The sequence below is a fragment of the Gavialis gangeticus genome, unplaced genomic scaffold, assembly GCF_001723915.1.
Source record: "Gavialis gangeticus isolate Ggan-Ray unplaced genomic scaffold, GavGan_comp1, whole genome shotgun sequence".
In the NCBI taxonomy this organism is placed as follows: Eukaryota; Metazoa; Chordata; order Crocodylia; family Gavialidae; genus Gavialis; species Gavialis gangeticus.
This window is the reverse complement of record NW_017729015.1, coordinates 20,461,782-20,471,636: the sequence shown is the minus strand read 5'-3', so window position 1 is coordinate 20,471,636 and position 9,855 is coordinate 20,461,782. Positions and strand designations below refer to the sequence as shown.

Genomic DNA, 9,855 nt, shown 5'->3' with positions numbered 1-9,855 from the left:
AACACTGGCATTTTTTTTTTTTTTTTTTTAAATATCAGCAAATTTACACCTTGATCTTGTGTGTTTGTGAGAGGTGGTGGGCCCTGGCAAATCCTGCCTTTATGAAGTATTAGAACGAATTACTTACTCATCTTCCCTCCTGTGATCACTTTCCCCATCTCCTCACCCTGCAAGCAAGCACTTTAGAGGCTCTTTTGCTGGCGCAACTGCAGCCAGATCCTGCAGAACAAGCCCACACAGAATCGGCCGTTTGTTTAAAGATATAAAATCTTATGGTTGCCTTTGCAACCAGTCTTGACTTGTGAAGTTTGTGCAGTTTCCTCCAGGACCTGAATGAGCATTACAGAAATCAATTCCTCCCAGAGGGCTGTTGTGGCTGAAGCTGTATTTGTTCAAGGACCCACCTCTTATATTCTGCATTTTTTCTTTCCTTGGGAATATCAAAGAGTTGGTCAAAGGTGGACAAGTATGTGATGTAATCCAGTTTCTGCATAGACAGAGGCTGAGTTAGATTTTATACACAAGACAGCACAGTTAACAGGTTTACAGTTGCTGACTGCCCACAAGTGGCACGTTCCTTTGTCTCTCTTCTGGACTGCACGCTGCCAGCTGACACCTTAAACACCAGGGTATTTGGCAGTAGGAGGCAAAAGATGGCACAGCCTCTTTCAGAACCAATGCCTATATTACTGGAGAGGCTTTGAGAGCAGTTGTGGACCAAGGGGGCAAAGGGGAGAGCCCAGGCAAGAGGCCCTTCAGATTTAAAAGCATTTAAGCTGCAGCCACCAACCAGCAGATTTCTGTGTAGCCATCTGTAAATGCCATCAAATGCTGTGCCTTAAGCTTTCAAGAACAGACATGAGCATCTCTCAGGCTACTACAGCTTACCTCAGATGACTTCAGATTAATATACTTGAGGTAACAATCGTGCAGATCCAAGTACCGGCCATATCCTTCTTCATCTGTAAACTCTACTAAATCTAAATAAGATAAATTATGAAAGGAGAACTATTAAAGATACAGGAGCTCACTGTACCCATTTCTGAGAACCCACAAATCATGACGTTTCAAAGGTCTTGCTCCAGTTACAACCTATGTTTGGGGCAAGACGTTCCTAACATGTGACCAGCCAGCTAGCTGCTAAAATAGAATAATGGTCTAGAACCATCCTTGAGTGAAGCAGCTCTACTACAAAGCACTGGGCATAACAGGCAGAGGAAATTAAATGGAATCCAAGAGCAGTTTTCAGAGTTCTTAATAGAGAAGATTCAGAGATAGGCAAGGTGGAGCGTATAACTCACAATGGCCTTCTACTAAAGGTGGGTTTAAAATGAAGCCAGGGGCTTACTTTGTGCCTCTTCACTGGGGTTCTCTCTGGCCTTCAACAGCTCCTCAAATTCCACGGACATTGGAACACAGATCTGCAAGAAAGAGCAGAAGTTACAGTAACAGTTATCTAGTTGCTGTCAGTGAGAGCAGACTGTGCTTTCCTGGGTGAACCCACCAAAAAGCATCTTGCCCCATGTTCAAAATCAGCTTGTCTCAAATCAAATGCTCTATGCAATGGCAAGGGCAGAAAATAAATACTCTATTGATGCTGATTTTGGGTGCTCTTCAGCTCCTCTTGGAGAGCAATTCATCAGGACATTCACATGTGACATACCAACTCACATGCACGTGCTAGACCTATAAGATCACCACATGGCAAAAGACAGAACCTAGCTACAGAGTTGAGAAGAGCCAGGGTTGTGGGATCTGTGTAGCTTGGGGTAGAAGGTGCAAGATTAGAAATACCAAGAGCTTTAGAAAGCAAATGCTTTGAATGTCCCCTGCTAAATCAGCCGAGACCATCTTCAAATTCCAGGTGCTCCCTGGAGCGAATGAAGCTGGATGCCACAGAGCATCCCTTCCCTCCCCACAGCAGGGATATCCTCCCAGACACTTCTTGCAGCCCAAGACTCTTTTCCCCACACAAAGTGCGGGGCCACTGACCTCATTTGGGTGTTTCCGATGAAATTCTTTGATCTGCTTCAGCCGATTATAGAATTCTGCAAATTCGTTTGGCCCCGAAATCGCACTGAGCTCCTCTTTCCGTAACCTGAGGTTCCGCAGGAAACAAGTTGAATCAAATGAGAGGGCAACAGAGGATAAGGAGCATCTACAAAGCTGATCCCATTTCTTTTCATCTCACAATTACACAAAAGATTCCCCTAAAACCAGTCATCTGCCCTCAACTAAATTTCATACGCTTAACTGTTGCACAGAGATCTCATACTCAGAAAGGTTTGGATTTAGGAGTCCAGCTCTCCTGCCCACCTATAATGCAGTAGGGTGCTCCCCAGTTACAGGCCTTCAGGTCTGGTCCAAGAAAAACACATCCATTACACATGATAAAGAACCAAGTTCAGCAGTAAACCCAGAGCATTGTTTTAAAACGTTCAAATGCAGAAGTCTGAAGCCACTGGCATATATGATTTTCTGGAAAACTTGAATATACTAGGTCTTAAAATAAACCTGGAGAGTTGTATTAGCACCCACACATAACCACTTTGTTAGCTTTTGGACTACAATTCTCTGTTTGGGGTTGACTGACTTCCCAGGAGAGCAAAGTAAACCTGACCTTTTGTGCATCTTCAGTAACTGAATCTCATCAAGCCACTGCTTCTCCAGCAGGACACCTTAGAAAATTTATGTTACAGCTGAATTGTCTCCCACCCCATGAAACATTTTGGATCAGACAGTGTTCAACAGTGTTCTGTAACAACTTGCTGCTCTATGGTACTAATCAGATTGCTCTAGGATTCCCAAATATATCCCCTGTTAATGATATATACATATATCCAACATGAAAATTTCCCTCCCATCTTGGCAAGTAAGGTCAAAATCTAGGAAGGAAACTTAAGTTTATTATGGAGAAAAGAAGAAGGAAAAAGCAGAACAAAACCTCTTTTTTTTTGTAATCCCTAAAGGTGCAACGATTTACATGCACTACAGCCCTGGCACTTTTGTTTCAAGTAGGCTTTCAATACCATCAGTTCCTTTGGGATCTTTGCAAAGCACAAAAGTGAAATTTATCTTGCAGAGCTTTGAGCCCTAAGAAAGGTCAGACAAGGTGTTTTGGCAAACACTTACCCATCTTTGTCATCGTACAAATCTCTCAGATTGCCACTCACTTCCATGTACCTCTGAGAAAAGAGCACACTACATGTCAATGCTCTGCATGCACTTCTGCAATAAAGTACAGCACAATAAAAGTAGCTGAAAAGGCTTCCTTGAGGGCTTGCATTAGACAGAATTATCCCCCACTCCTTTGATACCAACAAATAAAGGCTCATTAACGAGCAATAAAAGCAACACTGGTCCATTTAGCTGCTGAAGGTGTTTCCAGGAACAGCATCACGTTTCCAAGTCATTTTGTGTTCTTCTCTTTAAGTCAACTTATCAGTAACAGGCTACAATGTAAATATTTATGTAAATAACATCTGGTTGAGCTTGTTTGAGCCCAATTACCTCCTGCCCAAGGCAGGGGACTGGACTCGATGATCTTACAGATCCCTTCCCATCCTTTTACTCTATTTCATGCAAAACTTAAAGCATCCCTACAAGTCTTGGGGCTAGAAGTAAACGCATCTAGCCATGCCCCATTTGCCCAAACCCAAGTAAACAAAATGCTTTAGCACCCTCATGAGAATGAAGGGGAACAGACCCTGGGGCCTTACACAGAGCATGGGCAAGAAGAGCACAAGTAATTTTCCATTTACACTCAGAAAAAGAGATGTCTAGGTGTTTAAGTGCCATCGTGGTCGGTTGTATAACAGCACACAGCTGGACTAACGGGCTGCCCGCAACGCACAGCGGGACGTTACCCTTTCACCGTGTGTCCCGTACCCCCCTTCGGACAGCTCTGGGTTGTTTCTCAAGCACCCCACAACATCTCCGCACTGCGTCCATCCCCCACCCCCGCCAGGGTGGCCTACAGGCATCAGGACAAGGCAGCAGTACTCACGTCCTGCATCGCGCGCGTGCGGTGATCCGAGTTAATCTGGTCCCGTAACTGCAGCCAGGGATAGAAAGAGAGAGACGGAGGGAGAGATGCTGGTGAGGCTTCACCCCTAGCTAGGAGACACAGCTGGGGACGTGCATGCACTCGCAAGCACCCCCAGCAGAGAGACATGGCGGAGATGTGTGTACACACACACTCGCACACCCCACCAGACACACACCCCCATCCACAGACACCCCCCTTGACACACACGCACCCACACATACCATACACACCCCCCCATCCAGACACCTCCTTGACATGCACACCATATACACACCCCCCATCCACAGACACCCCCCTTGACCCACACGCACCCACACATACCATACACACCCCCCCATCCACAGACGCCCCCCTTGACACACACGCACGCACACCATATACACACGTACCCGATCCACAGACACCCCCCCCACAGACACACGCACGCCATCCACTGACCTCTCCCCTTGACACACACGCACACACGCAAACGGCGCCCCAGCCCCGCGCACCGTGGACTTCTTGGTGAGCATCTCCTTGACCATGACGTCCATAAGCCGCTCCTTCTCCTCGTGGTAGCGCCTCTGCTGCTCCAGAATCGTCTCCATCTTGGCCCTCTCACCACCCGCCCGGAAGCCGCCCGGGCCACTTCCGCTTTCCCCTCCCGCCGCCCGGAAGCCGAAATACGCCACTTCCGCCTCCCTTCCTGCTCCCCCGAGTTTACCGCCCTCCTCTCACTTCCGGCGCGCCGGCCGGAAGTCTTGGGGGGTGTCCTATTGCGTCCGGACGGAAACTGCTGCTGGCACGAAGGTTCCGCCGCGAAGAGAGCCCCTCCTGCCCCCGGGGGCTCGGCTCTAAACCCGCCAGGTGTGCACACATGTGAACGTGTGGATGGGACACACGTGTGCCCACACATGTGAATGTGTGTGCATGAATGTGTGTGGGTGTGCACGTGTGCGTAGGTTCAGTGCTCAGGTCCAGTGAGGCGAGACGTCTGCCGCCTCCACTGCTGTCCACGACTTGGCCTGGCCCTCTTACAAAACTGGGGGAATTATTGGAGTTTTTTAAAGTTTGGGGAATTTGCTGAAAAACAATGTGGCTCCAGCCCAGAACATCTGAGAAACTTATTTGAACCTTGACACGCCCGGTCTATGAGCTTGGACTTGCAGAGAAACCTGGGATAAATGTAAAATGTAGAAGAGGAGCAAACGATAACGAGAGGTGTATGATGCAGAGTTGGGGGGGGCGGGAACGACCTAGCGACCGAGAACCACAAATCACCGCCAGAAACACGAAGCGACTCGCAGAGACCGAAAGGACGTGGAGCCAAGGTGTCTGCAGATGCTGACTGGGGTGATGGCAGCGCTGCGTGTAGGCGATAAACACCTCTCCTTATGTGTATTTTAGGAGCTTGGATGCATCTTTAAATGTTAAATCTCTTATTTGATCAGTTGAATTCATTAACAAATAATGTGTTTTTTTTTTAAAAAGCAGTGGTGCCACCCCTGGTGTTTGAAGCTGAATCTTGAGCGGTTTGCTGTGCTGCCACCGGCTGGAGTCAGGCGAGGGCACATGAGTCCCCGTGCTTGCCGGCGGGTAACGTGGCTGCCCGGAGTGTGTGGCGACTCACCGTTTTACGCTGGGTGCACAATGTTCAGGCCTGGACGCGAATGCTCGGGAAAGCGGCATGGAGAAGGGATGAGCGCAGAGCTGCTGGCCCAGGCTCTGCCCCAGGGATTTTCCAGGCTACAATGACAGATGGAAGAGAGCAGGGAGCTGCAGCAAACAGACCCTGGGAGCTGAAAGGATCAGTGCAGTGACACTGCTCAGCAGGCAAAGCAGCCATCCCAGCGCACTGGTCGCTAGCCGGTGCCAGCTCTTGTCAGCAGCGTGGCTGGGACAGCTTTAAGGAGGGACCTGAGGGAGCAGCATGGTTTAGGGCAGCGTTGCCCCTGCGTAGCCTGCGGGACATGCTAAAGCACAAAGGTGGCTACTGGAAAACCCTAACAAAGAGGTGATAGAAGCTGTGGCACTGGCAGGGCAGTCAGAAGTCACGGTGTCAATGGTATCCACGCAGTGGGGAGAGCTCGAATGGCCTCATGCGTGTAGACAAGTAGCTTGTGTTGCATGCAGTGAGACTGGGAAGACCAGCAGCAGCTGCAGCGAGATAGGCATACAAGCCGGCTAGGAACATGCCCTTTGTGGCAGCATTTCCAGTTGATACTTGAAGGGCCCTTTGTGCCTGAAGCTGGTCTCATGCCTCTCCCCACAATACAGTTGGCCCAATAAAAGGTATTATTTGAAAAAAAAAATGCTTCGCATATATTTTCTTGTCTATTATGGCTGCAACAACTTTAATAACAACTCTGTTTGAAATGTGGGGACATCTCATTTATGATCAGGCTGCAACAGCTGGCAGCTCTTCCCTGAAAGGGAGCTCCATAAGCCTCTTTGCCTCCGGCAGATGGCAAGCTTGAGCTGTCCTGGGGAAGATCCTGCAATCAATCCCTTGCCTGCTCTCAAGGTGAGATGGCTTTGTTTTTTCTTTCCCTCTCCTTGTGGGGCTGAGCTCTGGCTCCCTCCAGCTCGAGCAGCAAGAGGATGTGCCCCAGGCCAGGGGGCTCAGCCAGCTGTTATCCTCTGGCCTTCCCCAGGTGTCCTGCTCCCTGACTCCCGGTGAAATGGGAGACTGTGAAATGGGAGCAAGTTAGAGACCAGCTGCAGGAGAGATTGACTGCTCAGCACTGTGCAAAACTGGAGGAAAGGGGCAAGCCCAGAAACAGATAATCCAGCAGGCCCCATTCTCACTGCGATGTGGGAATGCAGGTGCAAGCTGACATAGGCTGGCCCACAGAAAGGGGCTTTGCCAGCAGTGCCAGCCACCTCGAGCACACACCGCGCACTGAGATGGGGGATGCAGGATCCCCGGTTCTGCCTTCTGACTGAGTCTGCTCCAGTCCTTACAGCCACCTACCTGCATGTGCTGCATCAGGGGACGAGCCCCACTCAGCTCGGGGGCATCTGAGCTGGGGTGGGAGGGAGGTTAACGGGGCTGCAATTCTCCAGCACCGTGTGGGCCCCTCTGGTGCTGTCCTACCCCACTGGGGGTCTTGCCTGCCCTGTGCACAGCCAGGAGCTGGGGACTGCACTCTCTCCCGGGCATGTGGAGGGGTTTCAGCTGAGCGAAGCCCTCCCGCCGGCCGACAGCCAAGCCACCTCCAGCCCCACGCAGATGGTTCTCTCCCCAATACTGTCCATATATGGTGGCACAAGCGGCAGGGAGATGCTGCCAGTTGGATGCAGGAGCAGGAGTGACCTGCGCGGAGGCACAGCGACCTTTCTCAAGGAACAAAGGCGGAGTGGGAAGGGCAGAGTCACAGGGGGGAGGCTGGTAACTTGGCCGTGGACTCGGAGTGGAGCTGGACAGCAGCCACGGGACGTGCCTGCCGGAGGGGAAGGGGCCAGGATGGTGCTTGGGAAGGGCAGAGGGGGTCAGGGAGGAGCAGGGCATTGCAGAGACTCCTCACATGGGTGCCATGCAGCCAAAACACGTGTACGTATGCACACACACACGCACATACCTCTGTCCCAGCACTCACTTGCACACACCATGAGTGCAGGACTCCCTCACCCCCTGCAGAGGATCCCCCCAGTGGGTCCACGTCCACTCCGCACAGACGCGGGCATCCTCCCCCTGCAGTGGAGGCAGAGCTGCCATCAGGGCACATGCAGCTGGGGGTGCAGGGACAGGCATAGGGCCCCCTGCCAGGATGCGACAGCTCCCAGCCTCTGGTCACAGCTGCAGCTGTGCACCCCGGGGCCACAATCATTTGTGCCACTATATGCAACAGCCCTGGCTCCCTTCATCCCCAGCAGCTGCTAATGGCTCAGATCCAGGCCCCCTGCACTGGCTGTGGGGTTTCTGCTTGGCCAGCGTTGCAGGGATGGGGGTGGGCAGGGGTGGAGGTATCCAGTCAACACCCCCCTCCCGTTATGCAGTCCCTGCCCCCAGGGATCCGGCCTTTTCCTGCCATGCCGTGACATTGCTGGCAGCTAAATTAAGGCTTATGAAAGCAGCAGCAGCAAGTGGACTGGGCACGGCATGACCGCAGCCTGCCTGGGGCTACCCTGCTCCACTGGGAGGACGCTACCCTCTACGGGGCTATCGCGTGCCATCGCTCTCCCATGAGCCGCCTCGGTTCTTCCCTATGAACACCCGGCTAAAAATAAAGCCGGAGATAAGACCCCGGACTCGCCGTTCCCCCAGCCCGAGACTCCAGCCCAGGAGAGGGGAAAACCTGAACCTCAAGTCACGTCCCACCCACCCCCATGGCTCTGGCTGGTGGAGGGGCTCTCTCTCCTGGCTTCACCACCATAGGGAAAACCAGTGGAGAAGGACCAAGCTCCCCGTTGCCAGTCTGCCCCATCCTGCAGCTGGAGGTGGGGATGTCTGGAGCTGGCGCACAGCCCGCGGCTGCGGTTCCCACCCGCCCCCCAGCCATTGCGAAACCCAGCAGCTCTGGTTCCTGGCCAGCAATGCTCGTACGGACGTGCTAAGATAAGGGCAAATTAGCCCTAGGGCTCAGGCCCACGGCAGGGGTGCAGGAAGCCCAGCTGGGGCATGCCCGGCCTTGAACACCCCATCATCCTGGGGCCAAAAGCTGTGCAGAGGGGAGAGAGGGGTGCAGGGGCGGCTGCTTTCCCCATCCTGCCCAGCTGCCTCTCTCCCCACAGCTCCCAACAGCGGGGCTGTCGGGATCCTTTCCTGTTTTCCGCCGGCTCTCGGGGGACCTGCATGCATGACATCACCCCACCCCCTCCCATAAATCCAGCCCCGCGCAGCGCGTCCCCGTGACCCACTCCTGACAGGGATGAAATCCAGATGTTCCCGCGCGGTGTGCAGCTGGGCCCTTGCCTTTTTTGGTGAAAAACGTGAGGCGCCTGAGCCCAGCTGGAAGAGGAGCCTGGGGGCCCTCTCGCCAGGAAGCCTGCTGCGGTTAAGCCCTGGGAATGGCGCAGGCTGCAGCACGTGGGCCGAGCCATGAACGAACGGCTGTGCTGGAGCCGGCGGCTGTTAGGCCTCCAGCAAAGAGCCAGCAGCCCCGGGGACCCAGAGCCTGGCTTGGGTCATGAAGCAGCAGGAGCACGGAGGTCCCAAAGGAGCACAATGCTCTCACTGCCCCAGCGAAGCTGCTCGGAGCCAGAGCCAAGGGTACACGGGGCCACGTCCTTCGTGCCGCACAGCCCCTGGCTTCCTCTGTCTGGACAGCGGCGTCGCCGCGCCGTGGGGCCAGAGGTGGGGACCGCGCGGCCCAGAGGGAGCCGCGATGGGGAGATGTCACCTCCAACATCATGAGAGTCACCAAGATCTGACAAAGCTGCCGGCTGCTGCTGGGGACCTGCAACGCCGCGCGGTCCAGCGGACGCAAGCTGACCCATCCCCTTCGCCCAGCCAAAGCGACTGCATTCGTCCCAACCATCGTCTCCCCCTGGCCCAGAGAAACCTCCTGGAGCACGTTGTCCCAAAGAGGTTTATTACACAAAGCCGTACAGAGACAGACACGAGGAGGCTGGGCTCAGGGCGCTTCTCTGGGAAGCTCCTTGGGGCAGAACGCAAAGCACCCACCGCCTCCGACATGCCTGCATCAAAGCTGGCACCCAAGGGGCTCCGCCAGGCCCTGGCTGCCCGCGGAGGAGCAAGTTGCATGCATAACACTGTGCAGGGCCCACAGCACCAGTGGGCCGCAGCTGCAGGACAGAAGCGCGCGGGGAGCGTGCGAGGGAGGCTCATGCGGGGAAGCGTCTGGCTGCCTGGGAGAGGCTGCAAC

At 53.6% G+C, this 9,855-nt stretch overlaps 1 protein-coding gene across 1 annotated transcript in view; it reads right to left on the bottom strand.

Annotated features, from left to right (window-relative positions):
• Positions 1-4,669, bottom strand: part of SF3A3 (splicing factor 3a subunit 3) — a 12,455-nt gene extending 7,786 nt beyond the window's left edge. Inside the window, exons 1-7 of the mRNA XM_019512538.1 lie at positions 4,540-4,669; positions 4,007-4,054; positions 3,133-3,185; positions 1,993-2,098; positions 1,349-1,421; positions 889-980; positions 405-487 (exon numbers count right to left, since the gene is read on the bottom strand). Of these exons, the coding sequence (XP_019368083.1) occupies positions 405-487; positions 889-980; positions 1,349-1,421; positions 1,993-2,098; positions 3,133-3,185; positions 4,007-4,054; positions 4,540-4,635 (551 nt within the window). The 5' untranslated portion in view covers positions 4,636-4,669. The remainder of the gene's footprint in view (positions 1-404; positions 488-888; positions 981-1,348; positions 1,422-1,992; positions 2,099-3,132; positions 3,186-4,006; positions 4,055-4,539) is intronic.
• Positions 4,670-9,855: the final 5,186 nt, after the last annotated feature.